Below are 23085 nucleotides of genomic sequence, written 5' to 3' on the forward strand. Positions count from 1 at the left end.
GCTCATGCTTGGGCTATCCTCACAGAGAAACGCCAGCACAAGTCAGCTTGGGTGTGACATCCCTCGGCTCAGCCACACTGCCAGCTCACCCGCCTGCCTGGGGTGTCTCGGGGAAGAAAGGGAGCTCCTTGTAGTCCTGTCAGCAGCCACAGACATGTGGTTGAATTAGTAAATATCAACAGGTTGTCTGAAAACAGCGGGAGTATGTGTGGGGGGGCTAAATACACAAATAACCAGAGAAGCCGCAGACTATTCCAGCAGTTAAATATAGGCTTCTACATCCTGGTAGGGTGGAATTTTATGAGGCACATAAAGAAATGGGATGTATTTAAAAACAGCACAGATTTATTCTCTTCATTGATTCTGCATGCTGTCTTTTAAAATGCATGGATTAAATCAGAATTAAAAGCTGCCTTCATGATTGTCTTCTGCATGTAGCCACAAATTAAGCCTCCTCAGTAAGCAGTGGTATTTCCAGTTCAAGGCTTCATTTGCATTATACACGCTTTTTATTAATTAGTGCAGAGAAAGAAATCATTCGGGATAAAAGACATCAGGATCTGACAAGGGCCACTGGGATCAATGAAGGGGATTCATTGCACCAAGTGATCTGGATCACTGCTTAAGCAGGACACAGAGAAACAATACGGACTTAAGCAGGTCTAAGTTCATCCACCCAGGAAAAAATACAGCAAGCTACAGTAAAAGGGTGGGAAATACTATGCTGGGCTGTGACAACCGTCACATGCCTGACCGGATAACAAGCTATATGGGGAGATCCTGGGGTGCCAACAGCAAGTGTTAATGAGCTATACAAACAAGGAACACTGAGTCGCATCGCAGAGGTGTTATTACATCTGATTAGCCTCTGGTCCAGCTGGTACTGAAACAGTGTTCGGGTCGGCTTTCCACAATGAAAAAAGGGGTTTTGACAACGGTGAAATAAGTACAGGACTCCAGGCTCCATCTGTTAAATGTATTAAAGGACTGATAGCACAGGGCTCCTTGCTATATCTGACAAAGATATTGCAAAATCTCTGGTAACTAGAAAATACAGACTGAAACTAAGATGCAGATCTATGCCAGAGATGGCAATTAGCTAGTGGAACAAGTCTGTAAAGGCTGTGATGAATTCTCCAGACGAAGAGTGTTATAATCACCAGGACTGAATGTTTCACAAACTGGAATTAATTCACGGCATTGTGCAAAAGACTAACTTAGATTAGTTCCAAGTCCATTTACCTAACAAGCTGTAACTTTCTGAACATGCACCTAAGAAAAGATAGCAAAGACACTATTAAGGAATAGCTGCACATCTAGGAAAGGAAAGGTTTTGTAAAGATTATTATACTTGGCCAACTTAAAGCATTCAGAAATTGTGAGTCAAGGCCCCAGGCATCAAGCAACTGGCCTAAAAATATTGGTATTTTAAAAGGAAAAATATTGGTTCATTTTTATTTGCCTTCTGGCTATTTCTTCTTTTGAGCTTCAAGGTTAAAGCTCTGCTCTGCAATTGTGATGTCCATAAAGCAGAAGTCACTAAATCTAATTTATATAAATGCTGAGATTACTGCATCATATGACTTTGGGAGTTCTTCAGGAAAACACCCTTTAGAATAAATTTCAAGATTTCATCCTGATGATTATAAAGGCAATGTTTCCTTTAAAACCAGTCACAGCAAAAAAACCAAAGCCAAACCAAAAAAGGAAATTAAGCAGCAGCTACGGTTATCCCATCTCCTTCAACAGTTCCCTGCCAGTGTTCGTCCATTTCCAGCCACGTTTCCCTTGTCAAAGAAGGACTGGGGGGGAGACCCTATAGGTCTTTTCCACCCCTGGTATCTGTGAGTGCTTCTTCTGGATCAAGGCAGCTCTGTGCTTCTCTCCTCTCTTTTCTGGAAGGCAGAAGCCTTTTGCATGGTCCCTGTCCAGAAGATGCCAGGAAGGATGGGCTGGGGAACTGATATGACCAAGACAGAGGAATGGAGATACTGGGATACATGAGATTCCCACCTGACCATGGGCAAAGCTGTTTCCATTAGCTTCTTTCCCAGGCCCCCTTGATGAGTTGAAAGCTGGATTTTCACACCTCACTTGCCCTATAAGGAAAAAAACAACCCCCACCCCTTCAGTTAACCTTATGAAACCACGTAGTCCCCTACCTCAACATTTTCTATCAAGGCTTTCCATCCCAGCCAGGTGGCTGGCAGGGAGCCTCCCCAGAGCACAGGTAATGGAGGAAGCAGTGAGCAAGGGCAGAGCCACAGGAAGGTCTGTGTTAGGGAGCAACCCAGCAGTATAACACAACCCCCATGCATTTTCCAGCAAGCGCTCAGGGGCTGCCACCCAGCAAGTCCTCTAGTAGAGACTGATTTCTCTGGATGTCCCAAGGTTAACCTGTCTTTATCCTCTCCAAAGAGGAATATTTGGGGTAGAGATCATTTTGTGAAATTGCATTTTAACCATCCCAGACCTGGGCAAGCCCATCCTCTGATGGAGCCTGACATGTGCACAGGGATGCACTGGAGCACAGCTGCTGCAGATGGAGAAATGACAAGTGATGAATGGCAAACAGGGATTACAATTGCTTCCCAAAAGCTTATGTCAGCCAAATCTTCCTGGGTAACAGGACCACAGCGGGAATCCTGCAGACCATCGGACCAATTATGAGCTGGGATAAGCACAGAAGAAACCAAACCAGTTCATACTGATTGCAAACAAGTCCAGGTAAAATGTCAGCAACGAATATTTCAGCGCACCCAAGCAACAGGAAAGGTTGACATCCCTGCGTCAAAAAATATAGAAAGAAGCCTGAGATGAGGATGAAGACCACCACTTTGCTGAGACCCAGAGGCTTGCTGTCTGATATCTGCACAGCCAGATTTCCCCCCAGTCACTAACACTGTGCAAAGCAAGGCCTCAAGATACAGTCTGCAAATGAGTAACTCGTGCCTCACAGGCAGCCAGCAGGAACACATATGCAGGAAACATCCCCCAAAATCCAGGCACCATGTGAAAGGAGCCAAGGACCCGAAAATACCCACCTGCACACTAGGACCCAAACTGCCTTAAAGAAAGCATATAAGAGACCATACACCTTAGAACAACCTAACTTTGGTGAAACAACCCCCACCATGCCAACCTCCTAACCTATATATGTAAAAGCATGCTGGAGTAGCCAGCAGGGATAAATGCAGACCAAGAGGTATTAAGGCCTTTGCTGAGTTGCAAAAAAGATACCACTAAAGATTGTTTTAATAAGTCTGCAAAACTCAGCAGCTCTGCTCTGCCAAGCTGCCAGTCCTCTGCTGCACAGCATATCCCTGTTGCATAGCATATCCCCGCTGGTGCCTCTGCACCTGATTGGAGGGATATTTCTCCACCATCATGCAAAGAAAACAGCACACAGGGGTAGCAGGCATCCTCTCTGCAGTGTGATTTGGGAGTTTAACTGTGCTGCCTTATCAAGAATGAGCAGTGACAACCATCATGAGCTAGTGAGTTACTCCCCATAGCTGCTGGGGTGATCCTGCAGTACCTCAGCAAAGGCTGAGGACTGGCATGGAAATCAGCACTGAAATCAAGGGTTTTCTCAGCATTAACGTTGCTGATCAGGCACCAGGGAAAGGCTCTGGAAGTGGCCCCAAAGGGTTTCCCACTTGACATAACAGCTGTTCCAAGTTAGCTGAAGCAGTGTATGTAGCACCTGGGTCTGCTCACTTATATGGACTCAGCAGAACAGACTCTGTGAGTATTGAACCAGCATTTTCCAAGAGTGAAAAAAATACTCAAATAAGCTCATTTTCAGTGGGGATGAATCTGCACAGTGGTGGAGATGTTTGTTGGTACTGCAAATGGCTGCAGGAAAGTATGGCCCCTGTTGTGGCAGGAAATCTGCAGTATATGAGAAAACTGTGGTTTAATCATGTTTCAAAATGGCTTTTTGTAGTCTCTTTGCTAACTCATGCTTTCTTCTTCCCAACACCCCCCACGACAAGTGTTATCCCATGCAAGAATGTCCTGAGAAGATATCCTGAGGTGTTCTCATTGGCCCCTTTTAACCCCTTCCTATTGGTTGTTAACCCCTTCCTGCAACCTGTAATTGGTTACCCTGTGAATCCTCCTAAGCCTACAAATGTAACACCCCCAACAATAAACTCTCTCTTGCCTCCTCTCCACACCGGTGTGCTGTTGGTGTGCTGTCTCTGTGCCGGCCATGGAACCACGTGGGTTGTGGAAGGAGGGGAGGGCACCTCTCCCCTCCAGGCTCAGGACCTGAAGAAACCCCTGATGCTGGAGTTCCCTTTCCCTATCCTTCAAGACGTCGGAATGGTTCCTCAGATGGAAATGGAACTAGAACTGGGTCGCCCCACGCCACGGGGGGAAAGAGACTCAGACCCTGTTGTCCTCACATTTGTATAGCTCTTTCTTTGCATAAACAGATATTTTTGCTGAGGTCTTAAAAGTACTGTCTTGCTCTTAAAAAATTGCATAAACTCTGCACATGTTTGATTTGGGAATCAAAACGCATGTGTAGCTGAAGGAAGACCAGTGATGCTCAGCGCAGGCACTCCACTTGTTACAGCCACCTTGCAACAGTCACCAAAGCCACGCTCTGAGTTCCTCTCTATCCTGACACAAAGCCTGTCCCTTCTGCAAACATGGAAAGGCAGAGCATTGCCTCCTGCATTTCATGCCTTACACATTTTGGAAAGGAAGAGCGAAGTCAGCTGCACCACTTTTTCTCTGTGTCTGTGCTGTGGTAAATTTACTGTGTGTAACTTAAGGTGATGCCAACAAAATCTTTGGAGATTCTGGGGTCAGAAAGACCCAATGAGGCAGCATGCAACATGTTTGTTCACACCAAACAACTCCAGCCTTCCAAATCCAGCAAAGTAACTGTCCAGGAGGTCAAAGAGACAGTGATGAGACAGAGAAACACTTGCATTCAGGTACTGTAAGGAAAAGGAGCCCTTAATGCATGGGCTCACCTCTGAAGGCAGGACCTGCATTGCTTGCAGGGATCAGCACACAGCCAGCAAACGCTCTGGATTATTTTTAATGAGCTTGGAATAAACCCGTGCTCACGGGGAGGCCTGGCATGAGGGGCCCAGTAGTGTGAAAGCCCCACGTGAGCTCTCTGGGAAGATTTAAGTAGGGCGTAAGCGGCATATAAGCTTTATAGAGCCCTCTAGGAGATGGAGGTGCCTCCACCAGCCAGCCCTGCCAGCCCGGCCATGGGATATTATGTCCCCATCACAGGTTGTGATGTCCACATCACACGGTCCCCACCATGGCTGTGTTTACACAAAGCCCAAGACCCACACATGCTGGCTCCTCCAGCAACGGCAGGACCAGTTGCCCCTGCAGACCCCCCCACGATGGGCATTACCTGCTGACCCCATACTCTGGGGGAGGCTGGTAGCGGACCAGGGCCAGCTCTGCCCGGGCAGGCTGGGGGTTGGCATAGGCGGCCTTGAGGACGTCCTGTGTCGGCTGCTCGCCATAGAAGAGCCCGTGCTCCTGTGCCTTGCTGCCCGGGGCTGCTGCCTTGGCTTTGTAGGGGTACTCGGGCGGTGGGCCCCGTGGGTCTGTGGCCTTGCCAGGTGGTGGGGCTGCCTTGAAGCCCTTCCCGCCTCCCGGGGCTGGAGGGTGCTGCTTAGCCCCATTCCTCTCCAGTGAGAGCTGCATGATCCTTTCGCTCAGCGAGCGGACGTGGCCCTGCTTCAGCTCCTTCAGCGCCTCATCCTTATGAGCCTGCCCGCTGTTGGCCCGGTTCACTGTCGGCCTCCCCTCCGTCCTGGACTTCTGGCTGGAGGAGCCATAAAAACCTGGGGTGGCAGTGGTAGCCGACTGCGGGGGCTGGCCACGGAAAAATTGAGACTGAGCCTTGGCCTCCTCATAAGTGGGGAGCTCCTCAGTGCCGTGCGGGGGCTGCGGGGCCCGGGGCTGCTTCTCCATCGCAGCACCGTCCCCCTGGTGCTCCTGCCCCTGTGGTTCCTGCCGCCCTGATGGCTGGACCATTGGCAGGTCTTCGGGAGCAAGGTTTTCTGCAGAGGAGAGAGTGCTGGCAGTGCTGTTGGAGGGGCCGGCGCTGCCCGTCGCCTGGTGCTGTATGGCCAGCAGGTTCATGTTCTCGCTGGGGTTGCCATACCTCAGCCGCTCCTGGATCAGGCGCTGCAGGACGGTGCCGGCTGCCACCTCCTCTGCCCCTCGCATCTCCGTCTCTGGGACCCGGCGGAAGCTGGGTGGACGCAGGGTGCAGAGGGTCTCCTCGGCTGGGCAGGGAGAGAGAGGTTGCCATTAGCTCTGCTGCCCAGGAGTCCAATACCCCCACTCTTTCTTACCTGCTACCTCCTATGGCTGTGACTCTGTCCCAGATGCACTTCAAGGCCAGTGCCCTGACAGCAGAGGAGGTATGGTTGGAAGCCACCAAAGGAGGCAGGGCCCTCCTCCCTGCTCATCCCCCCAGTCCCAGACCCTAATTCTGTTTCCAGTGAACCCTAAAAATATATTCCAGTCCCCTCCTTGGCCCTCCCTTCCATAATACTCCAAGCATCCCATATCCAGAGCTCTGAACTCCCAAGTCAACAAGGGACAGGCCATGTCACAGGGAAATTTGGTATTTTCTAAAACGCACAGGATAGGATAGGACAGGACAGCATAGGATAAGATAACTCAGTTGGAAGTGACCTACAGTGATCATCTCGTCCCACTATCTGACAATTCAAGGCTGACCAAAAGTTAAAGCATTTTATTAATGGCATTTTCCAAATCTCTCTTTAAACTCTGACAGGCTTGGGGCATCGACTGCCTCTCTTGGAAGCCTGTTCCAGTGGAACAGAAGATGCCTGGAGATGCCTTGCACAGCTTAGAGAGGCAGCCTGTACGCCAATACTAAACGAGATGCTGTATTTTTGATGACCGAAACCATAGGTGTACTGCATGCCATAATAAAATAAACCGCAAAATGTGTCACAGAAAAACTGTGAAATGGCACGGAAAATAAAAGGGTCCTAGCAGTCTAAATAAAGAATAATCTGTGCTTTGGCATCTTCCTCTAAAACTGCCATTTCCCTTCTGGCTGATAATGCTGTTTCTAAGGGAGTCAATACTAACTGTTGTAGTTTTGCCGGGTCAGCACAAGGAAGACATTATGGTCGTAGATGTAACACCAGCATTTTCAAAAGAGCAGCTGCACAACCCTAACACAAGCTACTGAAGTAATTCAGAGCCAATGGCACCATCTTCGCGCTACATACACAGTGGAGCTTGCCTAGAGCTAAGCATCTAGAACCATTTGGACAACACTCTCAGGCACATGGTGTGATTCTTGGGGTGTCCTGTGTAGGGCCAGGAGTTGGACTCGATGATCCTGACAGGTCTTTTCCAACTCAGCATATCCTATGATTCTATGACATAGCCATGGCTGAGAGGTTTGAAATCCCTCCCTCCTGGAGCCCTCCTTCCACTCCCATCTCAGAAGTGCCATAAGATATCTGCCTGAGCAATGTCTGAACCCAGAGGGATGTTCCTGAAAGACTCCAGTTCAGACAGAAGTGATAATAAACCCAGCTCCAGATAGAGTCCTCCAATGGCCCTAGGCATGAGGAGGTGCTGTTTCCAGTTCAGTTTTTTGAGATCATTCTTGGTAACTTTTTCTCTCCTGCTGTTTCCAATCCTCAGAGGAGTTCATCAGAAGGACTTACATTTGGGTTTTGGCATTTGAAAGTAGTTAAAAAACAAATTTTCTCTTGAGGTCAGGTATATTTCCCTGAGGTTTCATCAGTTACTGCACATGCTGTGGGATAAACTACATGCAACCCAGAGGCCAGAGGGAAAGAAAAGCCTTTGACTTGTAACAACGAGAATAGGTCATTGCCACTAACAATTCTGTGGCAAAGCCTTAAAGATGATTGTGGGGCTCAAGAAGGAGAGAAGATTCCCAGACTGCTTCATTCCATGCCTGTCCTAAAAGATACACCTCTCCTGCTTTCCCTGAAACAACATTATCTGCCTGCCAGCCTGACTCACTGGGGTTGCAGCCCAGTCACCAGCTTTCGGAGGGTCTGTCAGCTCCTTGGAATGGTGTTTGAGCCAGGAAGATACACAGACACACACATCTCCATCTACCTCTGTGCTCAACAGCCAAGTATCCATTTGCTTTATGTATCCCTGCAGTTACAGCAAACTCTTACTGCTTTATTCATGTTATGACAGTGCACAGCAGCCTCACCACACTGGACATTTTTGCAGAAAGGCAATAATGTCTCCATAACATATCAGAAAGCTTACAGTCTAGGTTGTTAGGCAATGCCTGAGACAAGCCCGAGGAAAGTGGATAAAGCCAACATCACGCGGTCAAGGCAGCTCTTTATAATACATCAGGATTTCCACTCCTGTGTTAGTCATGTCAGCATCCTGGGAGATGGACTTTAATTGCCTCTAATTGAGGTCCAAAGGGATCGACTACAGTGAGCTTTCAACAGGGTGCCTGCAGTCCTGCTCCATCAGCAAAAGAGCCGTGGACATTGGTCCAGCTGTGCAGTGAAGAGCAGCCACGCCCTGAAGGACCAGCAGAAATGCTGCACCTCCACAAGCACAGGTGACAAGTTATGATGGGTCATAACACTCTAGTCAAAGGTAACTCCTCTTTGACTCTACCAAGGATCAGAAGCTGGCCTTCAACTCCATAAATGCTATTTGTAAAAGGTCTAAACTGCTCAATTTATGCTTTGGGAAGTAAATACAGTGGGTTCATACAGAAGCGTGGCCACGCACTTACCAGCTTTTTCTTTGGCACTGATCACTTCAGCTGTTAGCGGAGAAACATCATGCCTGCCAGCAAACAACTGGTGATCCTGGTAAAGAAAGCCAGCGTCTTCCAGTACCTGGACGGGGCTGGTAGGCTTGTAACAAACAGATGTGGAGCCTGTAAGAAAAACAAATGGGATGTCAGTAAAGAAACCACTTGAATGATAAAATATGAAGCCATGACTTATGACAGAAATCCAAAAAAATTTTCTTGAGCATGGCTAGGGGTGGTGAAACCCTTCTGAGGCCATTGAGCAAATCAAGTCTTCTGTCCTCACCTCCCAGATAACACATTAGCTCTGAGGAACAAGAGGCAAACACCAAGTCATCAGTGCTGTTTCATGCACCAAACCAGCCTGGTCTTCAAGGTACAAAGCAGGGCTTATAAGAGCTAACAGTGACAAGTCACAAGCTCACAAATCAAGGCATGTCCCCAGAACATGAGGCCAAGAGAGCCAGTGTAAAACTGAAAGAGGGAGTGGGTAAAAAGAAGGAAAGGTGAGGACACAGCCACACATTCAATAGGGCTAAAGTCTGTGAAAGGCTTTACCACAAAATCTGCTCATGAGTAATAGTTTAACAATACAGAAAATTGCTGAGACATAAAATACAACCAGTGCTATCAAGGGAGAGAGTTTATAAATCACTTCGTCCAGATGTTCTTAATAAGGTAAGCAGTGGATGTAGCTGGAGGGCCATGGGAATTCGTCTGGCAGACAAACTGCACAGGAGCTGCATGCCCCAGCTCCAGCATCCCACAGACATAGATGGCTGGACTGCGCTGGTTTTGGTTGCGATAGAGTTAACCTTCTTCTCAGTAGCTAGTGTGGGGCTGTGTTTTGGATTTGTGCTGGAAACAGTGTTGATAACAGAGGGATGTTTTAGTTACTGCTGAGCACTGCTTACATAGAGTCAAGGCCTTTTCTGCTCCTCACTCCACCCCACCAACAAGGAGACTGGGGGTGTACATGGAGTTGGGAGGGGACGCAGCTGGGACAGCTGACCCCAGTTGACCACAGGGATATTCCAGACCATATGGCATCACGGTCAGCAATAAAAAGCTGGGGAAGAAGAAGGAAGGGGGGCACTTTCAGAGTGATGGTGTTTGTCTTTTCAAGTCAGTGTTATGCATCATGGAGCACTCCTGTCCTGGGGATGGCTTAACATCTGTCTCCCCAAGGAAAGTCATGAATTAATTCCTTGTTTTGTTTTTCCTGTGCATGTGGCTTTTGCTTTACTTATTAAACTGCTTTTATCTCAACCCACAAGTTTTCTCACTTATACCCTTCCAATTCTCACCCCCATCCCACCAGGGAGGAGCAAGCAAGTGGCTGCATGGGGCTTGGTTGCTACTGAGTCACTACAGTGCCCCAGCCCCTTCACAATCAGTGAGCAAGAACAAGCCCTCCTGGCAAGGAACAAGGCTCATCCTAAATCTGTTCTCAGGGGTACTCTCCAGTGTGCTTGTTTTAACAAGCTGATACAAAATGCATCACAGCAGTGTTAAGCCAGGAATGACATTGGCTTGACCTCATAATTTATGCCACAAATGACATTGGCACAACCCTACAATTCAAGAAAGACACAGACAGACTGGACAGGATCCAAAGGAGAGCCACAAAGCGGGCTGTTGAACCTGTCTTATGAGGAGAGGTTGAAGGAGTTAGGTCCTTCCTCCCTAGAGGAGAAGCCTAGAGGGAAGCCCTCATCACAGTGTTCCAGTATTTAAAGGGGACTACAGAGAGGACAGAGGCTCTCTCTTCACAAAGAGCCACATGGAGAAGACAAGGGGCAACAGGTACAAGTTGCACTATGAGATGTTTTATCTTGCCATAAGAATGAAATTCTTTACAGTGAAAACAATCATTCACTGAACAACCTCCGCAGGGATGTGGCAGACTCTCCATCACTGGAGGTTTTCCGGATGCAACTGGACATTGTCCTGAACAATCTCATCTAAGTTGCTCCCTTCCCTCAAAAGATTAGACCAGATAATCTGCTAAGGTCCCTTTCAATCTGGGCCGTTTTATGATTCTACGATTTTTTACTTTCTACTTATTTTTCTGAGCATTCCCTCATTTTTATAAAGAGAAGGTTCTTTGAGGTTCAAATCTTGGAGATGAGCATCTCCTGACCCCAAGAACCTGGCACAGCAGGGATACAGCAAAATCACTTTCCATTTACCCCACTGATTGTCATAGGTTTAGACTAAGGGAACGGCCATTGACCTCTGGCATGGCCACTGCCATGGCCACTGCCAAGGGACTTGCTTGAGCAGGAGGTGAAGTGCTCAAAGTGGCACCAGCAAAGCATCCATCTGTCCCAATGGGGCATCTGTCCACCCCTGTGGGGCAGGAAGCCCACAAACACAGAGACCTGCAGCACCCTACTCTTCAGCAAAAGCAACTGGCCATGAATGACCTGGATTTATTAATCCCGACTGCTTGCTTTGCGCTCAGCTAACTGCACGCTCACTGGCATATATGACGCAGGGAAGCTGCTTTGCTCCCCTCCTTACATACAGGTCATCGCTAACTCCATGCAACTGCATGGAGCAAGGCAGCAGGAGGGTCATGAGGGGGTAGGATCCAGCCTGTCTTTTCTACAGGCACGAAGACACTATTTTCTTCTGTGCCTAGAGGAGAGGAAATAGGCATTTCTGCGAAATGTTAATGAATTCATCACTTTACCATTCATATTATGCATGAATGTTTATAGCAGTTATCTATATTTAGAGAGCAAGAGGGAAAGACTGCTCGCTTGAGTAGATCTAAGCTGAATATGTTTGTGAAAACAAGCATGGTAGACTGGTCTGGAAATTGTGCTGATGCTGACACAGACTCAAGAAAAATCTCAAGAACCCTGATTTCCAAAATTATTGGCCTATTCTGGTAGAGAATAGGATTAAAGACATCCTTCATTACTTCTCCACACACAGTCCTGCATTGGAACTTGAAATCCTGGATGAAACAAGCGAGTTTTGAACCTGAGTCTGTTTTATGAATAAAAAATAGATTGGGGTGAAACAAAGAAAATCTGCACACCCAAGGAAGATGAGCAGCTTCAAGCATTACAGGCAACCTGAACAGCCTGCAGATACTGGTTTGGCCTCACCACTCACCAAACAGAATTCAAAAGAAATAAACTGTTAGTAAAACTGTATGCTCGCCTTCTGCATTTCGAGTCTGTAGGCACCCTTGAGTCATGGCTTCAAATTTTCCGAGATGGAGAACAAAGACATACTTTTTCTATAATAAGAGCAGAAATTCTCACCTAAACTTGTCTAACTTGTCTTTGGTTGTCGTGGCAAAGCAATATTCTACCAAAATCAGGACAGGTAAATTCCAGCATTTGCCAAACTGATCAGTTTCTGATCTCTGTTACATCAGAGTCAAAATCAAGTAGCTTGAACCCAGCCAAAAACTATCGCACTTTGCTGTACCCACATCGATGTTTTATCATCATAAAATGATGTAATGATGTTTTATGATGTTAAAAATGATGTAACGATATTTTATGTTCATTCACAGTAGGTTTTAATGAAATGTCAGATGTAACTGGCAAAGAAATGCAGATTTTGTGTAACACAGAAAATAGTCGCCAAAAGATCAGTCCTTGGCACACAGCCACAATCCAGATCATGAGCAATAAGGTACCACTTGCAAGTTTAGTGAAGCCTCATGAGCCATTTGGAGCATGGCAAAAACATTTTTTCTTTCTACCCTTGGTGTCACTGAAGCCTCCCAAATCCCAGCTCCCCTCTCTGAAGGGAAAGGCTTTGCTATACCCAGCTCTCTACGGGATGCAAGGTGCCTGTCCCATGCTCAGGCACTTGTTCCTTCCCCAAACGTCCTCATTCCTTTACAATGCTCACCAAAAGAGCAATTTTCATCCCTATAACTGATTCCTGGTGCCAGACCAGTGGTGTCCAGCAGTCATGAGTAAGCAGCCGCTTGAGGGTAACCTAGAATGAAGACCGTCACCACTCCAAGGACATGTCCCTGGGGAATGGCTTTCTACCCATATCTAGTCCAAACATCCTAAGACACAAACCACAGCTGCTGCCCCGTGTTTTGTGACTGCCACTACCAAAAAGAACTGGCCTCATCATGTCTGTAGGTGCCTGCAGGCAGCTGCCAGCTGTGCTGCACCCTCTTCCTCTCCCCTCCCAAAGCCAGCCCAGCCCCCCACAGCCCCAGCATGCCAGGATGCAATCCAGTCCATAGCCATCACCTCTTCAACTGCCATATATCCAGTGTCCCTTATAGCTAGTTCTGTAAGACATGACCACATCTCTGGCCTAGTTCAGTCCTTTCTAAATTGGGTAGCTGCTCCAGGCCTTCACTTCTGCATCTCTACCAACTCTCCTACATCTAAGTGACTGCCTGACACCAATTCATTTGTTTTCTTTTCCTTTTTCTTTTAGATAAGCATGCATTACACTGTACAGAAGCAGACATATTATCCTGGAGGTTACTGCATAGCAGTAGAATTCATTTGAAGATTCAGAACTATTTAAATGAATCAGTCACTAAGATTAACACCAGAAAGTCAGCCAGGACCCAGAGACAGAGGAGCAACACTTAACCATTTCCCGTTTCTGATGTGGTTTCAGTCTGGTTTTGAAAAGGATCTAAAGCAAAACCTCATAGGAAGCTCACTGCTGTGACATTAGAGGAAAGCCATGTTTTTAAAGCAATAACAGCATCTCAAGAAACAGATTCATAAAACAGTCAGATAAGTTGGTTTTCTTACAGCCAAACTGTACTACTACTCTCGTCTTCAGTAAAACACCAGAAGATGCCAATCGTGCAAAGACAGTTCGCTGTTATTTAGAGGCAACGCCTCAAGGTAGAGTCCAGGTAATGAGTTTCTGCATTTTACCCCACTGCCTACCCAGCTACCACACTGTGGCTGCCTGCAGCACAGCCCATGCTGCCAGCACGTATGGCTCCTTCTCTGCCACACAAAGCCACCCAGCCAAACAAAACCAGAGTTGTGCTCCAAAAAATCCTCTTTCAAGCGGTTCAAAAAAGACTGAGGTATTTCAAATACCATCCAAAGCAATCATCTGAAATTAAAAAGTAAGGCAGCTTTGCACTTTCCTATAAACCCTGCCACAGCTTGTAAGGGAAGTCCAAAAATGACAGAACAAAAATTACATCGTTTCCAAGCCCACATCTGTCCTTCTGTCTCATAGCCAAGCCAAAAAAAGTATAACTACTTTATTCCACATTTAAAATATTTTCTATTCCCTGTTGCCGTATAAAAATCTCAGGTCAACAAAGGAAGATAATTATTTCAGGAAAACAACAAAAGGACAGTCAAAGCATTGCAGGGTTCCAGGGGCTGCATGAAGGCTGTGCCATGAATTGCCCGGAATGGACCCATCAGTCCCTCCAGTGGGTCACAGGGACCTTGTCGAAGCCGGACACCCCATCCTGGCCCAGGAACCTTACTCCTAAGCATTGGCCCAGTCTTGAGAGCAGGGATTGCCATACCTCAGCCACACAGCCATGCCACTCTCCCAAGGCTAGGAGGAAGATCTGAGTTTCCTTTAGCACAGAAAAAAATAACTCATATATTCCGCTTCTTGGTTTAGGTAAAAAAATTGGACTTCTGACAACATCACAAGGGATGTTCTTGGTACTTTCAGCAGCTCTCCTTCAGTAGTGCTACAACTCCTTTGCATCCCCAGCTCCGATGAAGTGCAGAGAGTCAGGTAGCCACTGGTGATTGTTTTGCATCAGCAGGTCCCCAGTCAATGTACAAGCTTTCTAGGTCAGTTCTGGGGCCGACGGTCACTTCTGGGGTGGCTAATTCATTCTCGCACTCCAAAATTCTGCTTGTGAACCTCACATCCGCTGCCAGGGCTCCCAAGCCCTGAGAGGACTAAAAGCATCACTAATATTATTTTCACAGGAGCAGAGCAACATCTTGCAGGACAGAACTCCAACACATATAATGTACACCAGATGTGAGTGAACAGCACCTCTCATTTCCCACATGAAAGCCGAGAGAAGCTGTAACCCTGTGCCTGGTAGGATTCACCAGACCAAGCTCCCCCTCCACAGCTCACCCTAGGGAAAGAAATCTTCATCCCAGTATTGGCTCCAGGATCCACATTGTGCTATTCCCTTGCTCAAGAAGAGTTCCTGGACTCTACCATCCTGGGTACTGTCATTTCACTCTCCAGAAACTACATCATCCAAGAAAGCACTAGAAAGACTAATAAGAACAGGCAACGGAGGCAGCCAAGCCCCACCTCTCCCAAGGAATCGTGCTAACACATCCAAATTTAACTGCCTACAAGGATGAACACTTTTCATGAAGCTTCAGCCTCACGTGCTTATTTTCATACGTGCTTCCCCTCAGCAAAAACCAAGGCAGACAAGAAAAAAGGCTACGGGAGAAGCAAAGCAAAAGTGCCTTGCAAGCAGCTCCCAAACCTGGCATGAGATCAGATGGATAAAGGAAAGTATGGAGCCAAGTCTGCCTGCCCGGGAGATCCTCTTGGATGCCCGCACTTCTCCACCCTCCCAACAGAAATCAGGTGCACGGGTGTGTGGGGGCAAACAGTGCCTGTCACTGCTCTTTCATCTCAGAGGGTTACAGATTTTATAACGTCAGAACAACCCGCTGGATTTTCCCCCATCTCAGGCTCATCCCAGAGGAGAGGCAGGATGCAGGCAGAGTATTGTCACCACACTTCCAGGTACCAAACAGTTATCTGGGCATTAACCCGAAAGAGGAAGGGATGCATATTCCTTAGGCAGCCACGCTAGGCTTTGCACAAATATATGCATTTTTAAGGTCTCTATGTATTATAAGCTACAAATTTGCCTTTGCAGCTGTAACATTGGGTCTACTATGTGCAGCCAGCCTAAATTTATTCAAAGAATTGAATCAATAATTGAAACTTCTGCTTTGATCAAAGTTGCCAGTGGCACATTGACGACTCATGTCAGTGTTGCTGCTCTGAGATAAAAGGGTAAGTACTACAGAGAGTTGAAAGTAAGGGAAGAGACTGTCAGTAAAAGAGTGAAATACAAAGGCTGAAATGGAGCTCACAAGTGAGACAACGCTTCTGCTACAGCCGCGCCACTTGTCAGCACAACGACTGTCTGTAGACATTTTCACTACAGCATAAATTCTGATTTCCAAGCAATAAAAAAACCTCCAAGATAAAAATTCATCATGTAAATTCTTAGAGAAGAAATTTTTTCTTCCACTGGGGGGAAAAAAATCATCAATCAGCTAAAACATACAGACAAGACACTTGCAGAGCAGGAGTTTAAGCTATGATTAACTTTGCTGTACTTACAGCCTTGAAAAACGATCATGCTACAGAAAAGCACTGGCATGATCCGTGTCACTTGGACATTTAAGCCCTTCCATTAATTAACCAGAAGTGAAATAGGACCTAGGACTGTGGATCATTCAGTCTAGTTCCTTGTTACTTCGAGCAACTACATTATAAAACTCCTCATTTGAATTGAATAAACAGCATCTTGAAGAAGAATTTTTTTCAGCCTATTTGGAGGAGGTTTCAGGATCTCTCTTCCTCAGATACACACAAATATTCCTCTTGCTTCCCACTTGCAGTCACTGACATTGCTCTTTATCCATCTATTTTTTTTGCCAGTGGTGTCCTTTAGGTTAAATAGCTTTCTCCGTGAGTCATTCCCACAAACTTGCAGTGTACAAAGGAGCCTGGGATAAGGACAGAACAAAAATAGTACAAAGACTGTACAGTACTCTCTAACTGAAAAGGCAGACATTGAACTCTATAGTATGGATCTTCAGATTTCTAGAACTTTTCCATTTTTTTTAACACAAGCAACAAACCATCAGCTAAGGATCCACATTCATCTGATCTGTGTGAAGAATTACTTGTGATAACCCTACACTGAGTGGAGTCTCTGCACTATCCTTAAGTGTCAAAACTTAAGGCAAAAAGAAATTAGACTTCTTCCCACCCAATATACATTACGAGTCTTCCCTTAATAAATCATTATATGCAATGTGTACACAGCAACATTTAAAATGCAGAAATTTAATAAAGGTATTATACATAGAAATGCTAACAAGATAATTGCCTTTAGTTCTTGCTCCCAGACAGCTCAGCTCAGATTTAGAACAGGGAAAATCACAGTAACAGCCAATGACGTGAAGTCATCATCTCAGAAATGACCCCAAAACAGTGCACATTGCAGGCAGGGGGGACACATCCCAGGTGACAGGACATGTCACTGGCAGGGACCCTCTGTCCATCCCAGGTAGCCATCACGGGGAGGAATGCCCCCTGAGAAGTGCCTCCCTGCTTGTGAGGGACGCAGCAGTCCAGACCAGGTTCTGGGGAAGACCTGGATGCCTCCTGCCCTCCATGCAGTTTGGGGGACCCGCATGTCATACCCTAGCCCAGCAGAGACTTAATTAAAATATCTGCTCACAACATACCAAATAAAGTGGGAGAACTGAGGCATAACAGTTTTTTAATTACTTCAGTTAGTTCAGGTCTTAAATAGAGACTGAATTGCAGTAAAAGTATTTTAATTCATTAAATCATTCATTAAATGAAATTAACAACGGTATTATTTTCCAGCCTGAGACTTGATCACTGGAGTTACCGTTGTGCTAGCCAAATTGGTCAGAGCAGATGAATCCCAAGTATGGCTCAATTATTTAATCCCACGCTGTGTTTTCCTGAGATGTGGCATCCCCCTGTAGAACACTGCCCTCCTCAGCAGGTGCTGCCTTGACCCATGCTGGCCATTCCTGCCTGGCTCGCACAAGAAACGACACACTGCAACTCTAAGATGTGGTACAGACACTCGTCCAGAAAGGCACAGTCACACACCGTGGTGGGACATATCCAAGCTAGACAAGGCTACCGAGAGCCAGAAAATGCTGCAGGACCTTCTGCCACTCACAGGATACACCCTACTGTGTGGCAAAACTCTGTTCTCACATGTGCTGATCCAAATCCAGAGCAACTTCACCAGCTTCTACAGATTTACTCCAAATTTACACCCATAGAAGCATCTCACCTCCTGGAAAAGTCACTAGAAGGACAAAAAAAGAAAATATACTCTTCTTAAATGCAACATTTTAATAGAAAAATTGCCCTAAGATTTTTTTTTAATAGAGGTGATGTTGTTCTTGTTACTATTACTTTTGTTTTCTATCTACTTCCATCTATTTCTACTTCTGCCCTGAGTGAAAGGCAGGCTGCTCCATTTAAAAATTCAGGACACAAATGGGAACCAGATTACATCTATCCCAAAGCTGCCAAAAAGCAATTGCTGTATGAAACCGAAAATCCTCCTGGGATTTTTCTCAAATCCGCAAAATATTCCCGAGCACTAAAGTTTCCACTGGGACTATTACATTAGCAGATATTCTGTGTGTGAAAACCCAAGTATGCAGTCATTCTCCTAATGGTTTCCAGGACAAGGAAGCTGTGCAAGGCACACACTTTCACCTTAGTACCAAATATCATTTATACCAGATCTAGCTTTTAAAGTGAGTTATACACCTATCAGTGAAAAAAGAAGGCACTGTGGACTCAGGCTTTCATTTCCTGAGGAAAGCTGCAATAGTCAGTAGTAACATCTCTGCATAATCCTGAAATTCTGCATGCATACAGAGTCCAGTTTTGCCTGAATCCCCTGGGGTTGCTGCTGGGACCCCTACAAACCCCCTTCCGTGTCTCCTCGCTGGAGAAATGCAAAGCTTTAGCTCTCTGCTGGCGTTTCTTCACAAAGCAGCTCTTGCACAGAGCACCAGAGCTGTATCTATGCACCCATCCCTCAATCCAGGATGCAGATGTGCAGAGGGTTTGGTCCAGATCGCTGGGGGGGGGCAGGACTCAGGAACTGCCCCCATGCTTGTCCACAATGTCACAGGTGGAAATAAAAAGTAAATGAGAGCAACCACCAATCCCGCAGATATTTGGGCTTTGGAGAGACAACACTTGCCACTTAAAGCTGCCCTCCTCCAGCAGCTGAGCACTTTCCAAAAGAAGAAGGAAAACAAAGTTCCCCATGCCAAATGCTGGCAGACATCAGGACTGAGGAGGATGGACATGCAGGTGATGGGGGGTAGGGTCCCACTGGCCCCACACAGCCTTGGGAAACTGGGAGACCTAGCCCCAGCAACGCTGTGGGGCACATATCTCCCTATTTAACAACCTAAAACCAGCTTCCCCGAATTCACCCCCTCACACTGCTGCTCCAGTCAGGGCTGAGGATGAGGAAGGCTGGGCAGGACATGGGGTGGCGGGGTCACAGCTCTTGCCCACCCAATATTCCCTGCCCTCACCACTCCAACATTTCTCAATAAGGTATTTATAGGACCTTTAAAAGAACTTTTCTAGCCATTAGCAATGACTACAATTACATGCAAAAATCTATATTATATATAAATATGTATAAAAATAGAAATAAACAAATATATATAGTGGTCTATTTTTTATTTATATATATGTAGCCATATGTGACTACATACATAAATATATAAAAATACATAAATATATATCTACATATATTTTTATATATATAGCTTTGTATCTCCATGTACACCTGTGAGCAGGAATGGTGCTGCCAGCTAGCTGTACCCTGGAAAAATCATGGGACTCATGTTTACAGCCACCCTTCTCTCAGGAAGCTTTTAGGCTTATTTTTATACATAAAAAAAACAAAACCTGAGCTCGGTGGATGCTTGAGAAGGGTCTTGCAGACCCCCAGCCACTACGTCCCAGCCTCAGGCAGTAGCTGCCCACGGCTCTCGGGATGCTCACACAGCACCAGGAAAGAGAAAAATAACCCCTCTTTCCACCCAAAGAGGAAAAAGCCCAAGCAGTGACCTTCCTGTACTTAAAACTATGAATCACAAAACCTGGCAGAAAGATTCGGGCTAAATTCACGTGGGTTTTTTTTCTTTCAATGCTGCTTTTTTTTTTTTTTTAGCCGAAGTTTAGCTTTGCTCGCTGCATGGGTAGGAAGGTTAAGTATAAAAAAGTTCCCTCGCACCATCCCCCTACAACAACGTGAGAAAACGCTCCTCCGGCGTGGGAGGCCCCTCCTGCGTGTCTCCTGTGGCCGGCGCTGCCGCCCCACGCTCCCGCGGACCCAGCAGGACGGGACGGCACGGTGCCAGTCTCCTCGGTGGGTGCTCCCGGCTGGGACGGGCGGTGACAGCCCGGCGCTGGGGACCCACGGGGACGCCGCGATCGCTCCTGCAGGAACGGCAGCGGCCGCTCCGGGTGCCGCTGGAAACGTTCCTCGCGGTCCCGGCCGGCGCTTCGCTCTTCCCGGGAGCGCCGGGGCGGCGGAGCCTCGGCGCGTTCCTCCTTCAGGATATCCTGCGGACACCCCACTCTGACGAGGGCTGCTCGTCCCGCGCCGCTCTGCCTTCCCGGAGAGGGGAAAATTCGCGGGAGTGCCCAGGGAGGACTCCGGGAGCGGAGGAGCAGGAGCAGCTGCGGCCGCCGGGCTGGAGGCTCGGCCCTAACAGTGCGGCGGGGCGGGGAACGACGGGCTCGGCCCCGCTCCCGCACCGCCTGGGGTTTCCACGCATCCCGGGGGCAGCGAGGTGCGCTGGGTCCAGAAGCCGACTGAGGGCTGCCCAGGCCTTCCCGCATCCTCCCGGGGAGCGGCGGGGCACGGCACCGCGCACGGGCGAGTATGAGAAGGGACATCTCGCACTGGCACTCCCGCACCGCCGGCGTGCTCCCCGGCACACACGTGGACGCGGGCACACGCACCCCCCACGCACCCGAGTCCGCACGGACACCCGTGTGTGCGAGCATGCACGCGCGGACACGTACTTGCGCGCTGACACACGGACACGTACATGGACAGACACACGGACACCACCGCCCTTCCCCGGCGTTACCTCCGGCTCCGCGCCCCGCCGTCCCCGGCAGCACCGCGGCCATCCGCGCCGCTCCCCGCCGCCCCCGGGCGCGCTCCGCCGGCCGCCGCGGGCCGGGCCGGGGCGGGGACAGGCGGGGGCGGGCACAGCCGAGGGGGCGGGCTCGGGGGCGGCCTGGGTACTCCCGGGGCGGGGCAGGTGCTCACACTCGTCCGGGCAGTGACCGCTGTTGCCGGCTGTCCGGGACGGGCGGTGGGGCAGACGTGCTTGCAGAGAGCTCCGGTCCTCAGGCTGGGCCACGAGCTGTCTGCTGGAGCCTCGCAGCCCCAGACGAGCCACTGAAGACACCTGAGTGCGCCCGGGGTGAGCTTGGGTGGCAGCACGGCCGCCCCGCCTCATGCCTGGTGATGCTCGAGACCTAAATCCCGTCCTCGGTACCGCCACGGGTTCCCTGGTCCCTCGCGGGACAGTTGATGGGGGTTACCCCAGGCAAGTGAATCAACCCCGGGCATCCTTCTCATCTCCCAGGACTTCACTTGCTCCCTGTGCCTGGAGGAGTGACTGGGCCGTATATCACTGGGGCAGTACCCCCTTCCTAAACCAACCCTGCATTCCTGAGCACAGTCCTTTCCCCTGCTGCCCACCTGCTCCATCACACGTGTTCACATGAGCGGCGGGTGCACATCTTTTTCAGTGTCAAAGGATTTACAGCTGATGCCAAACACAAGCACTCCGATAATGGGGACACAGGACATTTGACAGCTCAAGGTGTCTTTATGGTTTGGCACACCAGCTCCACAGGATAAGTGTTCATTAGGGCTGGAACAAGCCACTGCTCTCTCTCCTCAGACCACTCCAACCTTACTGCCAAGGGTCTGATGCAGGGAACATGGAGGGAGAGCCCTTTGGGTGTTGGCACCACACTTTATTCTCATCCCTGCAGCTGTGTGGGCACAGACTGGGTTGGGCACTCCCGCCACACCCTTTTCCCAGCACTGCCTCACAGGGTAGGCATCTTTTTGGACAACTGGTGCTGACAGGACACTCCTTGCATTTCCCCATCTCAGTGCTTCAACTTCCTTCAGCCCAGCAAGCTGCCCAGTGATCCCTGAATTATCCATTCGATTTGTACTTCTTTCTCCCAAGGACTGATGGTGGCTTCTGCCCCCTAAATACTGTGCCAAAGGGATAAAAACAGGTAGAAAGAAATGCAGCAACAGGCTGAAGAAGAACACATGAAGTACCGCTACAGCCCTGTGAATAGGCACAGCAGGACAGGAGCTTGCCCAGTGCCATAACCACAGGGCTGGATAGATGCAGAGAGGACTCCCAGCAGCTCCAGGCACTGGGAGAGTGCTATGAATCACAGCAATCTGAGGCACTGCTTTTTTGAATCTCAAAACCCAGCTTTACTCAGAGTTTGGCTTTTGCTTAGGTGCAAGACATGGGAAAGCTACAGTATATGGGAAACAGGTAGAGGAGGAAAAAACATGGATGATGAAATCAGGTTCCTCAGTACCCACATCAGTGCATCTCCATGGCAGCAGTTATCCCAGAATGATGTTGCAGGTGTGAGCTGAGCACCCTCAGATGTGCCCCTCCCTCCATGCTGGCACGCCAAAGTGAGGTGCTGGTCTGGTGCTGTCCCTGTGGGTGTCTCTGAAACTGAGGCATCTATTATCTGTCTGCCTGAGGTCAACTACTACAGGCTGGGGTTACACTTAAGCAGGGGACCAGTGAATTGCAAATATGCTGCTGTTTGCAGTGAGGGGGTAAGGGGAACCATTGCATCCTTGACCTATTCAGAGGGAAAACTACAGACTAGTAGTGCTTAGGGTACCAGACCCTAAGAGGGATGTTCTGTTTCCCTTGTCACCTGCAGATGCCCTGAGTATTTGAGAGTAAATTAATCCCAAATTCAGGTTTTTGAATGCCTAAATTCTCTGCAAAAACCTAATGACAATTAGACATCTCTGTCTCCTGGAGGAATTTGCCTTGGATTTTTTTACATTGTATAGCTGACCTCTCTTAAATTCCCAAGAGATGTATGTTGGCTTTGCTTATAGACACAGGTGAACCATGAACCAGCTCAGCTTTTACTGAAAGTGAAATTTTGCCCTTGGCTTGTCAGGTGCCTGTTCACAGCGGTGGATGAAATGGGATGAGGGCGCTGCTGTCTGAGCCCCGTTCATAGTAGCAATTCAAGCGCTACTTTTTGTCATGTTCCAACTTTATCATTAGATTGGGCAAAATGGGACACATTATTTTGGTTATTCTGCTTCCTAGTCTCTGTCATGGGGGACTGGGGACAATCTGGCTGTACTGCCTTTGGCCAAGTGGATCCAGCCTATTCAAGAGCTTATTTTGTTTCTCATACTGGCCCCAGAGTCTGTA

The 23085-nt window shown here is 48.1% G+C and overlaps 1 protein-coding gene across 1 annotated transcript in view; it reads right to left on the reverse strand.

Annotated features, from left to right (window-relative positions):
* The window catches only part of AMOTL1 (angiomotin like 1), a 57153-nt gene extending 36395 nt beyond the window's left edge, over nt 1-20758 (reverse strand). The window contains exons 1-3 of the mRNA XM_032678773.1: nt 20713-20758; nt 8786-8932; nt 5393-6278 (exon numbers count right to left, since the gene is read on the reverse strand). Of these exons, the coding sequence (XP_032534664.1) occupies nt 5393-6278; nt 8786-8932; nt 20713-20755 (1076 nt within the window). The 5' untranslated portion in view covers nt 20756-20758. The remainder of the gene's footprint in view (nt 1-5392; nt 6279-8785; nt 8933-20712) is intronic.
* Nucleotides 20759-23085: the final 2327 nt, after the last annotated feature.

The sequence above is a fragment of the Chiroxiphia lanceolata genome, chromosome 2 (genome assembly GCF_009829145.1).
Source record: "Chiroxiphia lanceolata isolate bChiLan1 chromosome 2, bChiLan1.pri, whole genome shotgun sequence".
In the NCBI taxonomy this organism is placed as follows: Eukaryota; Metazoa; Chordata; class Aves; order Passeriformes; family Pipridae; genus Chiroxiphia; species Chiroxiphia lanceolata.